The sequence below is a fragment of the Callorhinchus milii genome, unplaced genomic scaffold (assembly GCF_018977255.1).
Source record: "Callorhinchus milii isolate IMCB2004 unplaced genomic scaffold, IMCB_Cmil_1.0 Scaffold3, whole genome shotgun sequence".
In the NCBI taxonomy this organism is placed as follows: domain Eukaryota; kingdom Metazoa; phylum Chordata; class Chondrichthyes; order Chimaeriformes; family Callorhinchidae; genus Callorhinchus; species Callorhinchus milii.
This window is the reverse complement of record NW_024704744.1, coordinates 91322757-91343158: the sequence shown is the minus strand read 5'-3', so window position 1 is coordinate 91343158 and position 20402 is coordinate 91322757. Positions and strand designations below refer to the sequence as shown.

The window sequence follows — 20402 nt, the reverse complement described above, 5'->3', positions numbered from 1 at the left end:
TACTCATTATCCTATCGCTTTGTGGCCAGCTCCAGCAGTTGGTTCAAAGTCTTCAGATGCAGCAACAGAAACCTCAGCCGTCTCTGCTTCAGGCTCTGGATGCGGGTCTGGTGGTTCAGCTGCAGGCTCTGACAGCTCAGCTCACAGCAGCTGCAACAGCAGCAAATACACTCAATCCTTTGGAACAGAGACTTAATTTTAATAAGGTACTGTGATGGTATAACGCAGAACTAATAAATACTGTACACATCAATATTTGCACTACTAAATAATTCATAACCAATAGATTTAAGATAATTGGCAAAAGAACCAGAGGGAAGGAAGATGAGGAGAAATTGTTTTTTCCACAGAGAGATGTCTGGAATGCACTGCCTGAAAGAGTGGTGCAAGCAGATTTGATAATAGCTTCAAAAGGGAATTGGATAGGTACTTGAATAGGAAAAAATTGCAAGGATATGGGGAAAGAGTGGGAGAGTGGGACTGATTGCGTAGCTCTTCAAAAGATGGGCCGAATTGGCACCAGCTCCATTGTGGATATGAAAACTGCAAATATAAGGTCATCACTTGGAATGTAATCTATGAACCCAAACCTTATTACATCAGCAATTATACTGTCACTAAAATAACAAGGGTAGTGTTTTCTTCTCCCCTCATGCACCTTTCTATTTCTCTGAATCTGTTTGCATCTTTCACACTCTCATTTATACAAATAAATCAAATAGGGAAGTTAGAAGAAATTTCTTCACACAGAGAGTGGTGAGAATGTGGACATGCTACCACAAGGAGTTGTTGAGCAAATAGCATAGATGTATTTAAGGGAAAGCTAGATAGGTACATGAGGGAGAAAGGAATAGGAGGTTATGCTTGAAGGCTTAGTTGAGGAAGGGCAGGAGGAGGCTCATGTGGAGCATAAATACTGGCAGAGACCAGTTGGGCCGAATGGCCTGTTTCTGTGCTGTATATTCTAATGTACACATTTATGGACGAAATGAACAAACTCTCCATTCTGATGCCAAGTGTAAATGGGCATTTGGAATGTGCTGAACTTCTGGTTACAATGTGTACTTGTGCGAGTTCATATTTTTGTGTGAAATTTCACGAATTTTACTCACAAGATCTCAATCCTGATGCGGTTTAGTGGACAATGGGATATTCTGCATGTGGTGATATATATATATTATATATATATAATGTTCTACTCTGTGGCTTTACCAATTTCTATTATGGAGGAAGCAGGCATACAATTTTTTTTGGGGAAAAAGGAAAATTCCTGCAGATGCTGGAAATCTGAAATAAAAACAGAAGTCAGAACTCACAATGCAAATTGTTACAATAGACGAGGTTTGAGCTAAAAACAAGTTCTTGTCTACTTGCTGGAATGAATCCACCTTCGGTTCTGATGAAGGGTCGTGGACCCGAAACGTTGACTCACTTTCCTTTCTCCATAGAAAGCTGACCTGCTGAGTGTTCCCAGCGACTTCTGTTTTTGCTTCATTGCATTGTTTGTCCCTGATTCTTCTTTTCATTCTTTACCTTCCCTGTTTAAACTATTTTGTTCTAACTAACAGTTCAGTTACACTTTCCTTTATCCTACATGCTGCTGTGAATGTTTGTGCAGCACCACTTAGTGGATTGAGTTGGGCATTACAAATCGATTGAAAGTGTTTTACAATTCATATGTGATGCATATGTTTGATTTTGGAACTTGGTACCCAATGCTTAACATGCATATTTGTCATTTGTAGTTGTAATCACCTCAAACAAAACAAATCTGGCTGATTTTGAGGATGAAACCTCTCAACAAATAAGGCCAGGTGAACATGCAGTTGAGAGAAATAGAAAATGTATGAATAATAGAACAACTCAAAATCCTCTGGAAATCCAGCTTGTCTGAAAGAGAAGGGTAGATTAATGTTTTGGGTATCGTTCATCAGAAGAGCTGATCTCGAAAAAAAACACTTCTCTTTTGAATGCTGATTCATCTGCTGTGCATTTGACGTATGTTCTGAGATAATAATAGTTATTAAGCCCTGCTGGGGTTTGAAATGCTCACTGGGTTTGTATACATTTTTGCAGAAACTCCTGGATAGGTTTGAATATGATGAAGAGCATGATCGCTCAGAAGAAGTTAAGAAGGAAACACCTCCATCGCAGCTGTAAGTTTTTGTTACAACTCTGCCTTTGTTATTTATAGAGTAAACCTTTGATCTTGAACAAATGATTACCTGATACAATGTCCATGCTTTAATTAAAATATGTAAGATTACACCATCGGATGGTGGATGGGATGCATCGAGTAAAGTGTAGATATGCTTTTAGACAGTCCTAGAGCTTAGTGGTTAGAGCACTCACTTCACAAATGAGAGCCAAAGGAGTTGTTCCATAAGGTTCAATTGTGTGCTTGGTAACTCTTTAATAAAGCGCTTCACAGATTCCCGGGCAGGGCGAAACTTAGGCAAGTTTCCTTACTCCACACACCTACCGGTAAGTAGCAACCCGGTTGGTCGATTGGCTGATCACTTTTCCAGGGATAATAATCCCTTCAAAAAAAAATTATTTAATAAAAAAATAATAATTTGGTCACTCAATCCACAACTGTTTGTGGGACATTGCTGTGTGCAATTGGCAGTCACGTTTCGGCCACATAATATACAGTCACTTTGCAGTATATTCTGTGAAGCGCTTTGAGACATCTTGAAGACATGATAAGGAACTTTGTGAAATGCAGAATGCAAGGATTATATCCAACCCCACTGGAAAGTGCTAAAGTGCTGGTTTATTAAACAGTTACCAAGCACACCATTGAATTGTATGGAACAACTCCTTGGCTTTCCCTTTCAGATCATCCTTTACCTGAATGTGAGCAAGTCTCTGAATCTTCTATGCCAACACTAGGCGGTGAGGCAATATGAAATAAATCACATCGCTGAAATCCCACCTGATGCTGTGTGCATCTCCCCTCTATTCCATAGTGGTTTAAGAAGTCATACACATGTCTACAACATGCATTCACGTCAGTGTACAGTGACTTTTTTAATAGCTTCTGTAACTAGGTTGTCAGCTTACTTCAGTTGGTAGCCCAAGGTTTCGTCCTGCTGGAAATTTAACCCAAGTCTCTCGCTTGGGAGACAAGTGCTCCAGCCACTGAGCTACCGAATATCTTCGGATGGGCAGTGTGTCAATACATTAAGAAATTCACAAACAAATACTTGGATGAATCCTTGGAAATTCCAGTTTCAAGTGTGGAATTCTTCCTGTGGCATAAGCAAGACACATGCCATCCCTGTATTATTTTCCTGTCTTTTTGTGGGTAAGCTCCTTCCCACCATTCAATGAATTCCCTGAAGGGGAAAGTATTGAATATACCGCATTAACAATATATTGAATATACCGCAGTCACAATACATTGAATATAAGAAGTTCTTCTACTCTTGGATACAGTGCTGAAACATTTAATACACTATGATGGACTACAATTTGGTTACTCAATTCACAACTGTTTGTGAGACACTGCTGTGTGCAATAGGCTGCAGCGTTTCGCCCACAAAATAGTCAGTTCATTCTAGTATATTCTGTGAAACCCTTTGAGACGTCTCGAAGACCTGATAAGGTGCTACATCGAATGCAAGGATTATTATATTATTATATTTACACTTTTAGGTAGCTTCAGGAGGCCTTATCTTGGGTATGATCGATGAAGAAGGCACATCCCGTGGATCAGATTTGTGATTTGTGTACTTTTTAAAAGATTCTTCCCCACCGAATAGGGGGGATTTAAGATTACGGTTTCTGTTAAGAGGGACGTTTTCAATTTTAAGAAAAACGTTGACTGGTTGATTCATTTTTGATTATTAGGGCATGTTGTTATCCTCTTCTCTGATAAGTAATAATAAATAGTCATGCTAAAATAAAAAAGAATGTACAATTATACCATGGTTCAAGTCCTTTTTATGGGCCTTTTGAAGCTGCTGTTCAAATTCTAATCATTGGCATTAAGGTGCTTCAAGTGTCATTTCTGGTGTACTTATTGTTAAAGGTGCAATTCTTAGAAGTTTAGCAGTGCAGTTGTTTTCAGTTCCTCACAGCTGTTTGTTTTCCCATGTGGTAACTGGTTGGTCCTTTGGTTTACAGACCTCTCGTAACTGAGACCATGAACACATCACTTTTTCAACAGTTGGCTGAACAGTTCCAGCAGCAAAACTTTGAGCAGTTTCGTCAGCAGCTGATGGAGCAACAGCAACAGACACAACAGGTACAGAGCCAAGCAGCAGAGAAGATTGTATATGTCATGACAATTCCTTCCTGCTCAGTCCAGTAACCGTGCATAGATAAGTGGTAAGAGAATCAAAAATACCTGACAACAAGGTCTTAAATTAAGTGATTACTGCAGCTTGAAAGTGTTGTCAGATCATTATCTGTCTGCATTGATATAATTCATATAATAAGTAATTTATCTGACCCAATGGTATTGAGTAGGTGCACTCCCATCAGGGACCTAGAGCTGCATAAATTATCTGAATTTGGTTAGCAGTACTGTATCTCTTGAGCTTTGAGACATCTTGAAGATGTGATAAAGCACTATATCAAATACAAGGATTATTATATTAGTATATGATCCTTTAACTGGTAATCTGCCATTTTATGGCAAGCGTTTTTATAGAGTAAGATTGTGCATTTCGTGAGGTGGGCATAAATTGAAATTGTAAATTATAAGCAGAGGCAATTTGTGCCCTTTTTAGTCTTCATTCAGTGATGTCTGTCCATATGATGTATGCAAGGTAGTGATGAGCAAGTTTTGGTCAGTTGCAGAAATTCAGCAACATGTTTAAAAGTATCCAAACCAGAATGAGAGATTCACATCTGACAGGGGTGGATCCAGCCAATGTTTTCTCCTTACCCAGGGATAATGAGGACAATTTATTGCATCTCATTGCACATCCGCTGATTAAGCAGAACAACAACAAGATTCCATTTATAGAGCGCCTTTCACGTCGGGAGGACGTCCCAAGGCGCTGTACAGTTGGGTCAGGACCCGAGCAGGGGGGAAATGGTCAGGGTGAGGGGAGGGAAGGGAGGGAGCGAGGAGGGGGTAGAGAGTCGAGCGGGGAGCTGAAGGCTCGGTCAAAGAGAAAGGTCTTGAGACCGGCCTTGAAGGAGGAAAGGGAGGAAGCGGCGAAGGCACTGGGCGATAGAGTTCCAAAGCCTAGGGGCTGAGAGGCTGAAGGCCCGGCCACCGATGGTAGGGCGGTTGGGGCGGGGGATATGGAGCAGACCGGAGCCAGAGGAACGGAGGGCACGGGCAAGCAGGTAGGGGGATAGTAGGTCAGAGAGGTAGGAGGGAGCAAGGCCGTGAATGGCCTTGTAGGTGAGGATGAGGATCTTGAATTTGATCCTCTGGGGGATGGGGAGCCAGTGGAGGCGAGCGAGGGTGGGAGTTATGTGGTCCCGAAGCCTGGTGCAGGACAGTACACGAGCTGCAGAAACCAGGAAACGAACCACAAGATCTTTTTAATTCACTCATCACAGGCATGTACTACCTGCATTTTTTTTTACACAGGTGACAATGGAGAGGTAACGTATTGTGTATTATATAGTGTGTAACTTGAGCTGTAAGATTAATTACAGAAATGTAAAGAGTTATTAGGGTGAGAAGAAAACAGCATTTGTACCTTTGAGAATAATAATCCTAAAAGCAACAACAATTAATAATTATAATAATACTTGCGTTTGATACAACTCCTTGTCACGTCTTCGAGACGTCTCCAAGCGTTTCATGGAATATATTGTAAAGTGAATTGACTGTATATTTTGTGGGGGAAACGTGGCAGCCAGTTTTTAGGTCATTGTGAATGTAACTACTGAAAGTTATTTTTCAGATATTCCAGATAAGTCGATTTGAAGCAGCCTGTAATTTTATATCTGTAAAGGAAATGTACTTAATTGTAAAGTGTTTTATTCTATTTTGCAGAATACAACTCTGGACAATCAGGAAGTCACATTTGGCTCTGAAAAGTCAGTGACTCCATCACAGGGCAGCACTCAACTACTGCTGGAGCAGGAGATCAAAATGGAGGATTCACTTGAGCAACAACAGCAGGTAAAAAGCAGGTGGAAACTCTTTAATTCTTTGCAATGTTGCAGTCTATGTTCATCCAGCCAAGGCCAAGTTTTTATCAAGTCCAGTAAATTCTGAACAGAAAAAAGGTAACATTAAAAAGCTATAATATGGATAATGTATCATATATTAATAATTATTCGGGGGAATAGTTGGGCAAGTTTCCTTACTCCGCCTGCCTCTGTTTACCCAGCAGTAAGTAGTCACCCCGTTGTTAGTCGATTGGCAGATCGCTTTTCCTGGGGGTAATAATCCCTTAAAAAATAATAATAATTTGGTCACTCAATCCACAACTGTTTGTTGGACACTATTTTTACTCAGTCATTACACTTTACAGTAATACCAATGAAGCACTTTGAGACTTCCCCACAATGTGAAAGGCACTGTTTCAAAGGCAAGCATTATCAGCAGTAGTGGTTCATTACACTTGATTAACTGTGTTCTCGGTTTCATTTAGGATATGGATATTGATGCACCTGATGGTCAGGAAACTATTGAAGAGGAAATCTTTGAACAAGAAGAAAAGAAACCGATTGTGCGCTCCAGGTCTAGAACACGTTCACAGTCTCGTTCAAGGTACAGTGAACAGTTTTATTTGAGATGGTTTCATCATTTAGATTTCATTTATTTGGTACCCAGTATCATTTGTAAATGTGATGCTTTCTCTGTAATGTTTCTTCTGATAATTCCCTTCAACAATATCAACAACAACTTACAACGCCCTTCAGCATCCTGGAGCGCTTGACAGTGACGGAGTCTGACACCGAGCAGGGGGAGAGAGAATGGGAAGGGAAGGGGGAGAGAGAATGGGAGGGACTGTAAGCATGATCAAAAAGGAAGGTCTTTAGGCGGGATTTAAAAGAAGGAAGGAATGGGGCAAAGCAGAGGGATTGAGGGAGAGAGTTCCATTTCAAATAGCATGAATATTAATTGTTTTCATGGAAAAAATCTTAAGTCAGTATCCTTGTGCAACTATTTTTAATTACAGATCACCAAGGAAGAAAAGGTCTCGATCTAGGTCAGGTTCTCGCAAACGAAAGCATCGAAAACGCTCCCGCTCCAGGTCAAAAGAGAGAAAAAGAAAGTCATCTCGTTCGTACTCGAGTGAAAGAAGAGCAAAGGAGCGTCAGAGAAAGGGTCTGCCTCCGGTCCGGTCTAAAACACTTAGCGGTACGTACATTTATTGCAGGATTCATTTCTGTACAATTTTGAATTGAGTATAATCTAGACATTTTCATCACAGAAGGAATCCATTTAGCTTCTCGTGTCTGTATTGCTGCTATTACCCTTTTTCTGAATAGCCTTCTTTAAAAAAATTCAATTTTATAGCTCTTTATAGAATAGAATCGTAGAATATTACAGTACAGAAGGTTGTGCCCATCTTTGGAAGAGCTACCCAATCAGATCCACTCCCCCGCCCTTTCCCCATATCCTTACAAATTTTTCTTTTTCAGGTACTAATTTCCTTTTGAAAGTTGTAATTGAAACTATTTCCACTATCCGTTCAGACAGTCATTCCAGACCGTAACTCTCCTTATCTCGACCTTTTACAGGTAGTTAGGTGTTTATCCCTTATTCTCCCGTTCCCTTATTCTCAGTTGTCGCTTGTAAGAATTGCAAACCCTAACAACTCTCTGAAGTAAGAACATTCCTTTTACCTCTCCTCTAACTTTTCTGCAAATGAATAGGTTATGGCCCGTTAGCGCTAATTCCTCAGCTAAAGTATTTCTTCTCTCCCTTCCCCCCCCCTCCGTCTACTTGTAAGCTTGGAAAAGTAGTAAACAGTGAGGAGGATAGTAGCAGACTGCAAGGGTACATAAGCAGATTGATAAAATGGGCAGACACGTGGCAGATGGAGTTCTGAAATTGGGAGGAAGAATGAGGAGAGGCAATATAAGCTAGATGCTAGAATCTTAAAGGGGGTGAAGGAAAGAGAGACCTGGGGGTTCATATAAGTAAATCTTTGAAGATGGTAGGACAGGTAGATAAAGCTGTTAAAAAAGCATTCAGGATACTAGGCTTTATAAATAGGGACATAGAATACAAAAGTCAGGAAATTATGAAGAACCTTTATAAAACACTGGTTAGGCCTCAGCTTAACTGAACTACTTAGGAAGGATGTCAAGGCATTGGAGAGGGTGCAAAGAAGATTTACCAAGATGGTACCAGAAATTAGGGACTTCAGTTATCAGGAGAGGCTGGAGAAGCTGGGATTATTCTCGGAGCAGAGAAGATTAAGAGGAGACTTAATAGAAGTTTTCAAAATTATGAGGGGACTCGATAGGGTGAACAAGAAGAAACTATTTCCACTGGTGGGTCGGTAACCTGAGGCCACCAATTTAAAATAGTTGTTAAAAGAAATAGTTGTTAAAAAGGGGAGGTGAGGAGAAATGTTTCCACACAGCGAGTTATTCAGATCTGGAATGCATTGCCTGAAAAGGGTGGTGGAAGCCAATTCGCTAACAATTTTTAAGAGAGAAGTAGATAATTATTTTGGGAGGACAAGTTTGCAGGGCTATGGGGAGAGCAGGGGGGATTGGGATTGATTTGGAAGCTCTTTTCAAAGAGCTGGACCAGACACGATAGGCTGAATGGCCTCCTTCTGTGCTGAATAAATCTATGATTCTATAATTCCATGCCATTTCAGAACCGTTAAAAGAACAGTTTTGAGAGCACTTTTGACCCATTCTGGAATTTATTTTTATTGACTTTTAGAAAAAGAAACAAAATGACTGTTTGTGGTACACTACTGTGTGCAATTGGCTGCTATGTCCTTTGGATGAGACATTCAGTGAAACTGAATGAAGTCTTGTCTTCGTGTTTAGCTAGACGTTAAAGATCCCATTGGCAGTATTCAAAAAGAGAAGGGCACTCTGAGACGCCGTCCAGCATGGAGGGTGCTATATAAATCCAACTTGTTGTTATTTCTATTGGTGTCCTGGCCAATAATCCCCCTACTGAAATTGGTCATTCACTTCATGGCTGTTGGTGGGACATTGCTGTGCGCAAATTGGTTGCTGCATTTGTTCATGAAACAAACAGTCACTCCACTTTACAGTATAACCTGTGAAGGGCTTTGAGACATTCTCCCAACATGAAAGGTGCTATTATCGAATGTAAGGATTATGGTTGTGTAATTTGTAATGTTGTTGTCCCTCTACTGTCACGTTTGTATTTCAGTATGTAGTACTACACTGTGGGTTGGCCAGGTAGACAAAAAGGCTACGCAACAAGACATAACAAATCTCTTTGAGGAATTCGGCCAGATTGAATCAATTAATGTGAGTACTTGGTATTTTGTATTGCACAAGTTCTACGCCGACGTACTTTTAGCCAGTAATTTCCAACTTAAATAGTGCAATTTGGATTCTAATGTATGATTGTTCAACGTCAACATTGCAGTTACAGGAGAAACATTATTTTAAAATAAAAACATTTCACATAATCTGTGAACAAATATGAATTTTCAGCAATTTGCTTAAGATTTTCACTTTATTAATTCATTAATCTGTAATAATGTAACTCTTTAAGCCATTTCCCTTTTAGGAAGAATCTCTAAAGTGTATTGCAGTATGCTAAGCTTACAAGATTAGATATCTGATGTTTTCACGTTTGGTACATAGATCAGTGTATAACACGACCCCAATTATTATGGTATATCTAAAACTTCATTGGCAAATAAAGTGATTCTTCTTAATCAAAATTTTCTGCCATAGAAAAGAATGCAAGAATATTATTACATAGCACTTAGATATTCTGTGGAACTTTCTGTGTTAAAACAAGTTTAGAAAATAGAGCATCTGGAGTCTTGTAGCTTAGTGGTTTGAATGTTTGCTTCGCAAGTGGGAGAACCTGGGTTCGATTCTTGGGCAGGACAAAACGTTGGGTAAATTTCCTTACTCCACAAACCTCGGTTCACCTAACAGTAAGTAGGAACCCAGTTGTTAGTCGATTGGCAGATTGCTTTCCCAGGGATAATAATCACTTCCAAAAAAAAGTAATAAAATAATAATTTGGTCACTCAATCCACGACTGTTTGTAGGACACTTCTGTGCGCAATTGGCTGCCGCAATTCGCTCACAAAATATACAGTCAATTCACCTTACAGTGAAGCGCTTTTAAACATCTCGAAAATATCAAATGCAAGGATTATTATTTAATTTAACATTAAAATCAGTATCGAATCTGCTTGTTTCTGGGTACAAATCTAATTATTGTTCTCTAGTCAGCCATTAAGCTTGTTCTACACGTTTTAGATCATAGCAGATTTTTTAATTTGGTTTCTCTACCTTTTCTCTTTAATAATAGCTTTAATTCTTTATTGGTTCCGATAAAGAATGAGTTATTAAAGAAGTCAGATATTTGTTTCTTAGCACTTGAATTCTTTGCTTTGAAAAAATAAAACATCTTGAAATAATGGCTCCTTAGTTTGTCATGGTGTATCCAACACTGATCATAAAATAATTGTAGAAGTTGCCTGCTTGGAGTTATGTTGTGACTGAATCAGGTGCTCTCTGTAATAAAAAGCAATTAATTTGAATTTCTGTATTTCACTCGACTTTTTGATGTGTGTGGTCAGTTGTAATCCATGTACTGCACTTTAGTATTGGGTAGCTCCTCGTCATGAACAACGTCCTCAATGCATTTGAGTAAAAGATGGGTACAATTTGCAGTTTTCGCCCACAAAATGTACAATAAATTCCCTTTGCAGTATATTCTATGAAGCGCTTTGAGGCTCTTGAAGACGTGATAAAGCGGAATTTCAAATGCAAGGATTATTATTATTGTTTTCAATGTTAATTGTACATCTCCTGTAGATGATACCTCCTCGTGGATGTGCATATGTTTCCATGGTTCATCGACAAGATGCTCATAATACTCTTCAGGAATTAAGCACTGGATCATTTAAAATGGGGTCCAAAATTATTAAGGTAAGCTTGAGTTCCAAATTAACCAGAACTGGAACTTCCTGTATATATCAAGCACAAGAAGTCTTATCTCATAAATAAACCAAATGAATTCCGGGTCCTAATATCTTGTCAGCTGGATTTGAACATTAAATATTTATTGGGAATAACAAGCAATCATGACTGGGTAATGAACAAGTGAACGTTTGATGCTTACTAGTGCATTACGTGAATGTTGCACTATGGAATGAATGATATGGGGTTGTGCATGGAGATCAAGATGAGGCATTATGAAGAAGCACTGAGCAAAGTCTGGGTCAAGGCTCCTCAGAGAACGATAAACCCAGCCAGGGATTCTGTCACGGACTTCCTGATATCTGATCAAAATTAGTATTGAAACTGGTATAACTGGTAAATTGACCAGAAACCAGAATAGAAGGAAGGGGAGGGGAGAAGGAAGCGAAGTGAATGACGCTTGAAAGAAACAACATAAATTTTGGAACGGGGTAAGCATAATTCTAGATTTTTAAAAAAATATATATTTTAAACATTTGTAATTGCCAAATTTAGTCATTATGTTATTTTGGGGATGATCAAAATATTCTTGAGCAGCGGTTTATATATTCTTGAGCAGGAGTTTATATATTCTCTAGCAGGAGTTTATATATTCTTGAGCAGGAATTTATATATTCTCGAGCAGGAGTTTATATATTTTCTAGCAGGAGTTTATATATTCTTGAGCAGGAGTTTATATATTCTTGAGCAGGGGTTTATTTTTTGATCAGCATAATGTTGTTCTAGTTTTGGTGTTATTTTGTAAGATTGCATTACTAATGAGCAGGAGCATTACTAATGCAATCTTACTAATATGTTCATTTAGTAAATGAAAAACAAAACATAGCAGTGATTATTTTTTCTATTCCATCTCAATACTTAATCTACATTTTCTGTGCAGATTGCTTGGGCTTTGAACAAAGGTGTGAAACCTGAGTATAAGCAGTTCTGGGATGTCGACCTTGGTGTCACATATATTCCATGGGAAAAAGTAAAATTAGATGATTTGGTAGGATTCTCAGAAGGAGGAATGATCGACCAAGAAACTGTGAATAGTGGTATGTGATCATTATTTCCTCATCACGGCTGGTGCCCTTTGATGTGTGTTGTTTTTAATTGTGTTGAAACACAGCAACTTGTTTGTGTATTCTTTGTTTTTTCATCCTTCACATGTGTTTGTTTTAATTTAAGAGGCCACTCTGTCAATTTTACATCTATATTTGTTGTATAATACTCCGAAATAAAATAAAACAATGAATCTGTTTTGTGATATGTACTAATTATGAACACTGTGCTTTCTCTTTCAATTTGTATCTAGATAAAGGTCCAAAGGGTTTGTGACATTGCTGTAACCTGGCGTTTTAATAACTTAAAACATTTCTGCATTACAGTACAAATTTACGTTTATGTAGCACTTTTCATCGGAGGACATTCCAAGCCACTCTGTGCCCTAGTAGATAAAGGCACCATCTATTGTAACACTAGGAACAGAATAATAAGGCAGTTTTTCACGCAAAGGGTAGTGGAAATCTGGAACTCTCTCCCCGAAAAGGCTATGGATGCTGAATCCATTCATATCTTCAAGTCTAAGGTGGATGGGTATTTGTTGGGACAGGGTATCGAGGTGTAGGGGCAAATGGTGGGTAATTGGACTTGAGGAACAGATCAGCCATGATCTAATAGAATGGCGGAACAGGCTAGAGGGGCTGAATAGCCTACTCCTGTTTCTATAGAATATCACAAGTTCTATTCCTAGTATATCAGCTGTGGCAGCAGTTCAGACACTATAATGGCCTGAGTGGATCAGAAAAGTAGGGGGGAAATCAACTAAGATTTTTGCTCTTGGGTGTTATACAGTGCTGGAAACTACTCCCAATAGTAGTAATAGTGGAAAATTGGTCTTTTCCAAGAGTATTAGTAGTTTTTTGTGATTTACTACAGTATTCATTGTAATAAATGAATGTTTAATCTTGTTGTTTAAAATTCTAATTGCTGATATTCAGTCACATTATTGAAGCCAGGACTTGAGCATGATAAAGTGCAAGTTAAAGGACTATAAAAGGAGTCCTAAAGAATATCACACAATATAGATGAGCTTTTACATTTTCAATTACAAAATATCTATTTTTCTGAATATTTGAATTAGCCAAAGATGTAAAGCAGTCTACTGCAACAGACTGTAATCTGTCATTGATAATAACATCACATCCTTGTATTTCAGAGTGGAAATCTAGGAAATCCACGTCTGCAAATGAAAATGTGCCCCAAACTTCAGCTACTGATGGTAATACTCAGCCAACATCCCAAGCTGAGGCATTCACTCAGCCTGTTACTATGCTGCCTGTCCAGGTAATTATGTTTAGTAGTAATAATAATAATCCTTGCATTTGATATAGAGCTTTATCACGTCTTCAAAGCGCTTCACAGAATATAAAGTGAATTGACTGTATAATTTGTGGGTGAAACGTGGCAGTCAATTGTGCACAGCAGTGTCCCAAAAACAATCGAGTGACCAACAGTATTTCTTTTAGGTATTATTACACTTATTATTATTTAGACTCATTTTGAACTATTGAAGTACCATTTAATTGCCTAACTCTACCATCTCATCCCACACTTCCTTATTAAAGATGGCATCTTGTATTTTAATTTGGTATTCTGTGCATGGCTCAGGTAAAAGTATTGTGTATTTGTTAAATTGCAAGATGGTTACTTGCAAAAGTTGAAAGCAGCTATGTGCAAAGTATGTTTTGAGGAGGATGTGCTTGGCATGTATTCTACTTGTGTTAAGTTCCAATAATCACCCTCACGAAAGAAAAATAGAAATCACTGGGAGCACTCAGCAGGTCATGCAGCATCTATGGAGAGAGAAAAGTGAGTCAACTTTTCGGGTTGATGACCTTTCAACCTGAAACATTGACTCACTTTCCTCTCTTCATAGATGCTGCCTGATCTGCTGAGTATTCCCAGCGACTTCTAATTTTATTTCCGATTTCCAGCATCTGCAATATTTTGCCTTTTGTTTTATCACCCTCACGAGTTGTGAAGCTTCATTGAGTTTCTACTTGTTGTCAGAACTTGAATGGGACAGAACGTGATTGTTTTTGTTTGGAGACTTGAAGTGTGATTATTCGTTTTCAGATTCCAGTGGTTCCAACGGTTTCAGGTGTTGGTATAGTCCAGCCACCAACCTTTCCTCTGTCGATGTCTATACCTCCACCAGGCTTCAACCCCGCTATTCCACCACCTCCATTCTTACGGCCTGGTTTTAACCCTTCACAACCTCCTCCAGGTATGAAATTTTTTTTCACTCCTCTGTATAGTTTTCTCACAATCTAGTGCAAAATAAATTGTTTTGTGCCTGAGTTTTGTTTCCTCACTATAATTTGTTTTAGTAAGTGAGCACATCACTACAGTACAAAAACAGTTAAGAACATCGTCCTTCTGTATCCTAAATTATGAAGTGCATTGTATTTGAGAAAAATATGGGCATTGAGCAACTATATTATTCTGTCATCTTAATTCAGTACTATTTGCTTTGAACAAAGCTAAAACACTAAACCTGAAATTTGATTGATTGAATTAAACAACTTGAATTCACATAGTGCCCTTCACGTGTGTAAGTTTCCCATAGACTGGGAGTAGCAGAATAGCTCAAGTAGGCAAAGCAACAAATCTCTAGAATGTATTCAGGACAATTTTCTGGAACAATATGTTTTAGAACTGACAAGGGAACATGCTGGATGCTGGATCTGTTCACATTTTCAAGACTGTGGTGGATAGATATTTGTTAATAAAATAATAATAATAATCCTTGCATTTGATATAGCGCTTTTCACGTCAGGAGGACGTCCCAAAGCGCTTCACAGAATATACTGTAAAGTGAATTGACTGTATATTTGCACAGCAATGTCCCACAAACAGTCATGGATTGAAAATGACCAATTTATTATTGTTTTTGGTTTTGGAGGGATTATTATTAGGCGTGTGGAGTAAGGAAACTTGCCCAAGGTTTCGCCCTCTGCCTGGAATTGAACTCAGGTCTCTCGCTTGCAAAGCGAGTGCTCTAACCACTGAGCTACAGGACTCCACGTTAGATCAGGGAATCAGGGGATACAGGGCAAGGGCAGGTAATTGGACTTGAGGTACAGATCAGCCATGATCTTATAGAATGGCGAAACAGGCTCAAGGGGTTGAACGGCCAACTCCTGTTTCCAACTGTCTTGGAATGCTGAAAAATTCACATAGATTAGACCCCTGAGTGCATAATCTCTATCATAAATATTGCAACTTGTTTTACAATTAAGTATAACTTGTGTTCAATTAGTCAGACCAGGTTCAATTGCAATGCTTTGTATTTTTGAAAATCTCACTGTTTTTAATCGTACGTGTAGGATATCTGCCACCACCAGTTGTTCCACTTCCAGCTGTTGTTCCTTCTATACCAGCAGTACAGAGTTGTAAGTATAATTGACCTGTTTGCTTTAAGGTTACTCTAATTCTTCTGACTTAGTTCATTAAAGATGAACCGATTAGTATTGTTGGCACATTGATTTCATTGGTCAAAATGCACAGGCTCTGGATTTGTGTGAAAACCATTAACTGTCTAAAATATTTACTGTCCTCTAGCTCTAGGTCACCCGTCCCTCTCCACCACCCAAGATGGTGCAAAGGATTCTCCTTTCGGGAACCTGCTTTCTCACATAGGCTCTGGACCCAGTAGCCTTACGAGTCCCGTTATTCAACCAGGGAGCATGTTTAATCAAGTTGGCTCCCAGGCTCCCCCAGCTGGTCTTGTCGGATCAAATGATCTGGGAGCTTCACGTACAGTCAACCAGACTTCTTCATCTGAAACTGTGTCTACAACTGGACCAGGTATGCAAACTCAGTTGGATGGTGTCTGTTCGGTTCCTGCAAATGTTAACCAGTTGTTTTTTTTAGAACATATTCTCTGCATTTATCTTCTGATTGACTATAACTGTGAACTTTTTCTTGCTTTGGAAATTCTCAGTTTCTGGGATGAAGGGTATTTTAGAATGTGAATTCATCTGCAAGACAAAGCATATTGTTTGACCACAAAATTGAATTTTTTTTATTTGCTGGTGGAGTCTGACTTTGAACCCCTTTATTTACAATGTTTAAGCAAGATCTTTTTGTGCGCTATATTTGTGAACATAGGCGTATGTTTTGAGCTTATTTTCAAATAAGCGTTACTACTGCTCAGGTATTTAATTAGAAAATGTAGTACATTGCCTTCACAATCAATTTGAAGTATTGAGTCTTGGTACTTAATTATTGGTTCAGGTTTGCAGTAAATTTTCTTAGTTACAAAAATACAGGGCAATTCTGTGGAGTCCTGTGCCTTAGTGGTTAGGGCACTCGCCTCACAAGCAAGAGGACGAGGGTTCGATTCCTGGGCAGGGCGAAATGTTGGGCAACTTTCCTTATTCGACATGCCTCTGTTTACCTAGCAGTAAGTAAGAAGCCGGTTGTTAGTAGATTGGCGGATTGCTATTCTGGGATTAATAATCCCTTCCAAAACAAGAATACAAAAATAATAATAATTTGGTCACTCAATCCATGCCTGTTTGTGGGACATTGCTGCTTTAACATCTCCCTCACCCCTCCATTGTACATCTGATCAGCTGGCTTCCCACGCACAAGAGTGCTGACCTAATTCCCCAGAGATTAGCCATTTCTCAAGTTCCATTTTTCACATGGTGTATAGATATGCTCAGAGATTGGACCCAGAAAACCACAGTCTAACGGAGATACCCTGTATGTTAGTCTGTGTGAAGTATTGAATGGCGCTATATTGGAATTCCTTTTGTTAAATTTCACTCAATTTTTAAAAAAATCTTCTAGTGAGTGTTTCATTCTGACCTCACGTGACCTGGGGGCAATGGAAAATCCTAAACTTTTTTTTCACTCATGTCCAAAATCAATGTCTCCAACTCAGTGGCTGGAACATGTTGTAGACTCAAACAAGTTCCCATGTATGTTCCCAACACTATTCACTGCTCAAAACCCACCCACAGCCCTGAGACCAATCTGGTTCAAGTCGATCATGGAATCCTATCTGTCTGTGATCAGAACTCACACACAGACCCTCCTTGTTCATGATCTTCCTGCTACGTTTGACACCATCAGTCATTCCATTCTGCTTCAATGACTCTCTTTATTGGTGCACTTCAATGATCCTGCACTTTCTTGGTTCTGTCCCAACATCTTGACTAGATTTTCTGAAACAGCTTGTCACCCCATCTTTGTAGAGTGACCTTATCCTTAGGCCTTGTCTGTTCCTTATCTGTTTGCTTGCCTTTGCATGTTGGAATTTAGTGTTTACATGTATGCTGATGATGACTGCATTTTGTTAGCCCTCTTATTCTTTCTCTTCTCCTTGCTCAGTTCTCCCTTTGTCTCTGTGAAGCATGTTGAGATGTGAAAGGTTCTTTATAAGTGCACATTGTTATTTAATGTTCTTTCAGTACAACCTAATTAATTCTCACTTACTCACATTCTGCTTTATTTGAGGGAGGGAATCATACTATAAGCTATAAATATGTTGATATACAATAAATTCCTGATAACTTGATCATGACTTTACTTGTCAATAGCACTTATGTCATCGTGCTGTAAATGTCCCAGCCGCATTTTGTCAAAATACATTTACGCACATTGCTAACTAACTTGCCACACTGGATAACTCAGCACTGAGTCCCTTTCCATTGCAGTGACGAGTTAGCTGGAGTTTACTCTATTTAATATTTTGAGTTTTATGAAAAAGAAATGCATAAGCAATGTAAACTGGTGATTAGTTCATTTTGTTGTGGAACAGAATAAAAGCACAGACTTGTGTCTGAGATTTCATACACCCAAGGTACCAATCTCATCAGTTCTTTCAGGATGAAGTCACAAGGAATGAATGATGTGTGCCTTTGATCCAGAGTGTTAAAGTATAAGGGCGAAACCTTAGGCAAGTTTCCTTACTCCACACACCTCTTGTTTCCCTAGCAGTAAGGAGGAACTCTCAATGATTGGGTCCCACGACTGTTTGTGGGTCACTGCTGTGTACAATTGGCTGCCGCATTTCGCCCCCAACAAAATATACAGTCAGTTCACTTTACAGTATATTCTGCGAAGTGCTTTGAGACGTCTCAAAGAAGTGATAAGGTTCTATATCAAATGCAATGATTGTTATTTTATTTATAGTTATGGGTAATAGAAATATAACAGAGAAGTTGCTGTTGTAAGCATTTGTACGTTCTTTGTTGAACATTTGGTTACTGTGGTTGAGTTAAAGGATGTGACAACATACAGCTCTGACTGTAAGATATTGACATTTCTTACTGCTGCAGGAAATCAAAGTGCAGCATCAAGTGGACCTGCCCTGGGGATGCAGCCATCAACACCTGGACAAGGACCTCAGAGTTTGCCTCCACCAAATATGCCTGGACCGAGGATGCCTGGTGGGCTTCCACTGGATATGCGCTCAGGAATGATGCCACCCTCACCTGGGCAGCGGTTCCCATTGTTGATGCCTCCTCAGCCAAACATGCCTCCATCATTAGCAATTGATGGAGCTCTTCAGTCAGGGCCCAGAGGTTCCTTTCTCCCAGGAAGCCCTTTCAGTCGGCCTGAAGGAGCCTTTGTGAGATCTGGAGTACCCAGTGTTGACAGCGGTACAAACACAAACCAAGCTCCAGGGGACGAAAGGCGATCTGCTGGAAACGAGAGCAGTAACTTTCAGAGAGACAGTATGCAACAAGAAGGTGACCGGGATTATCGCTTTCCGCCTGTTGAAGGTAGGGATGGTGTTGGAAGACGGGATCAATTTGGCTACGGTCACGACCATCGATGGGGCTCAAGAGATTTTGATGAGCGAGAGCGCCGGGGCATGCCATTTGGGGGCCCCAAAGTTTTTCATGACGATCATGATCGGTACGGTGGAAGAAATTTCCGATTTGACGGAAGAAGTGGTCCTATGTGGAACCGAGGCTTTGACCAGGAGGCACATAGAGATTTTGATGACCGGAGCCGGCCTTGGGAACGGCAGAGGGATCGCGACGACCGGGACTTCGCCTTCCGCCGAGACGTGAACGGCAGCCGCTTTGGGAGAGACAGAGAGCAAGACCATTGGGTTCCTCCTCGCCAAAGGTTTGACTATTTTCAGGGGACCACTGAACACCAAAAGCCTGACGATAGGCCTCGGGTAAACGGTGATTTCTCAGAAACAGACAGCCAGCCACCAAACGAGGAGATTGAAAATAATGTCCCAGAACTGCCCGCGAAGCTGGACTCTCCCACAGATGAAAGCCAGGAGAAGAACGATTTGGAGAATCCACCTGTGACAGAAAACAAAGATAACGAGGAGACATAATTGTCACACGGTCTAATTTTATTCTGTGTCGCTGGTCATCTCTGCAACGGAGCGGACAAAATGGTTGACTGGAACTTGGGAAGTCACTGTTGTCTGCAGGACAGAATTTAATCCGATGTACGTCTTTCACTCTAATAACTGAAGTTAATGTGTACAACTGACCTGTACAGACTGTTGTTCTTTAGTTGAACACGGTAGGTAACAACATTTTTTTTCCATGCTTTAGAGGCCAGATTTCCCACATTTCTTTTAATTTGAGAAAGATTATAACAGCTTGCCAAAAAAACAAAACAAAAAAAAATTAAAAATTGACCTTCCTATGGAAGAAAGGTAAACTTGTAGCTGTTACAGCTGAGATGGAATACGAGCGGTTATAGTATACTTGAAAAACTAGTGGGCCCTAGCCTGCATTTTTCCATCCTCTGAAGCTGCTACTGTATTTAAATTTAATGCTTTTATGAGAACCAGTTATTGTTTTGTGTTTTATCCTGTTAACATCAAGCGCCTAGCCCATTCACAGTGAGCAGTGCAGTACTGAGGGGTAGAAAAAAAATTGTAATACTTTGTTTTGTAAAAAAAAAAGATTTTAAAAGCCTCTTACAGTCTGGTCTCTGTTAATCCCCAGAATAAATGTTTGTGATTTGTTCCTAGTACTGCAGTGAGTAATGGCTGAAAAAAAAATCATTTGAATGTTGGGTGCATTCTGTTTTTAGATGCTAATAAAATGTTTGTTTGATAATGTCGTTGTGATCTTCAGTTTCTGTGTTTGCCGCCAAGATAAATTGCCATCAGAAACTGCATTCAGGGCTTGAGTTGGCATTGGAAGATATTTATTTGCATAACATCTAAAGTGGGATGGAGGGTAAAATATACCTGAATATAAGTAGAAGTTAAAACCTACTTTGTAGTGTTCTGTTTTGCTCCATACCTGCTATCTTACATGCTC

General features: G+C 39.5%; 1 protein-coding gene across 1 annotated transcript in view; it reads left to right on the top strand.

Moving 5' to 3' along the window:
• scaf8 (SR-related CTD-associated factor 8) overlaps nt 1-20199 on the top strand; it is a 48885-nt gene extending 28686 nt beyond the window's left edge. The window contains exons 7-20 of the mRNA XM_007905486.2: nt 30-206; nt 2077-2156; nt 4132-4252; nt 5969-6097; nt 6573-6691; nt 7104-7285; nt 9296-9396; nt 10933-11046; nt 11978-12134; nt 13298-13425; nt 14218-14368; nt 15471-15536; nt 15706-15951; nt 18435-20199. Coding sequence (XP_007903677.1) covers nt 30-206; nt 2077-2156; nt 4132-4252; nt 5969-6097; nt 6573-6691; nt 7104-7285; nt 9296-9396; nt 10933-11046; nt 11978-12134; nt 13298-13425; nt 14218-14368; nt 15471-15536; nt 15706-15951; nt 18435-19456 — 2793 coding nt within the window. The 3' untranslated portion in view covers nt 19457-20199. The remainder of the gene's footprint in view (nt 1-29; nt 207-2076; nt 2157-4131; nt 4253-5968; nt 6098-6572; nt 6692-7103; nt 7286-9295; nt 9397-10932; nt 11047-11977; nt 12135-13297; nt 13426-14217; nt 14369-15470; nt 15537-15705; nt 15952-18434) is intronic.
• The last annotated feature ends 203 nt before the right edge of the window (nt 20200-20402 follow it).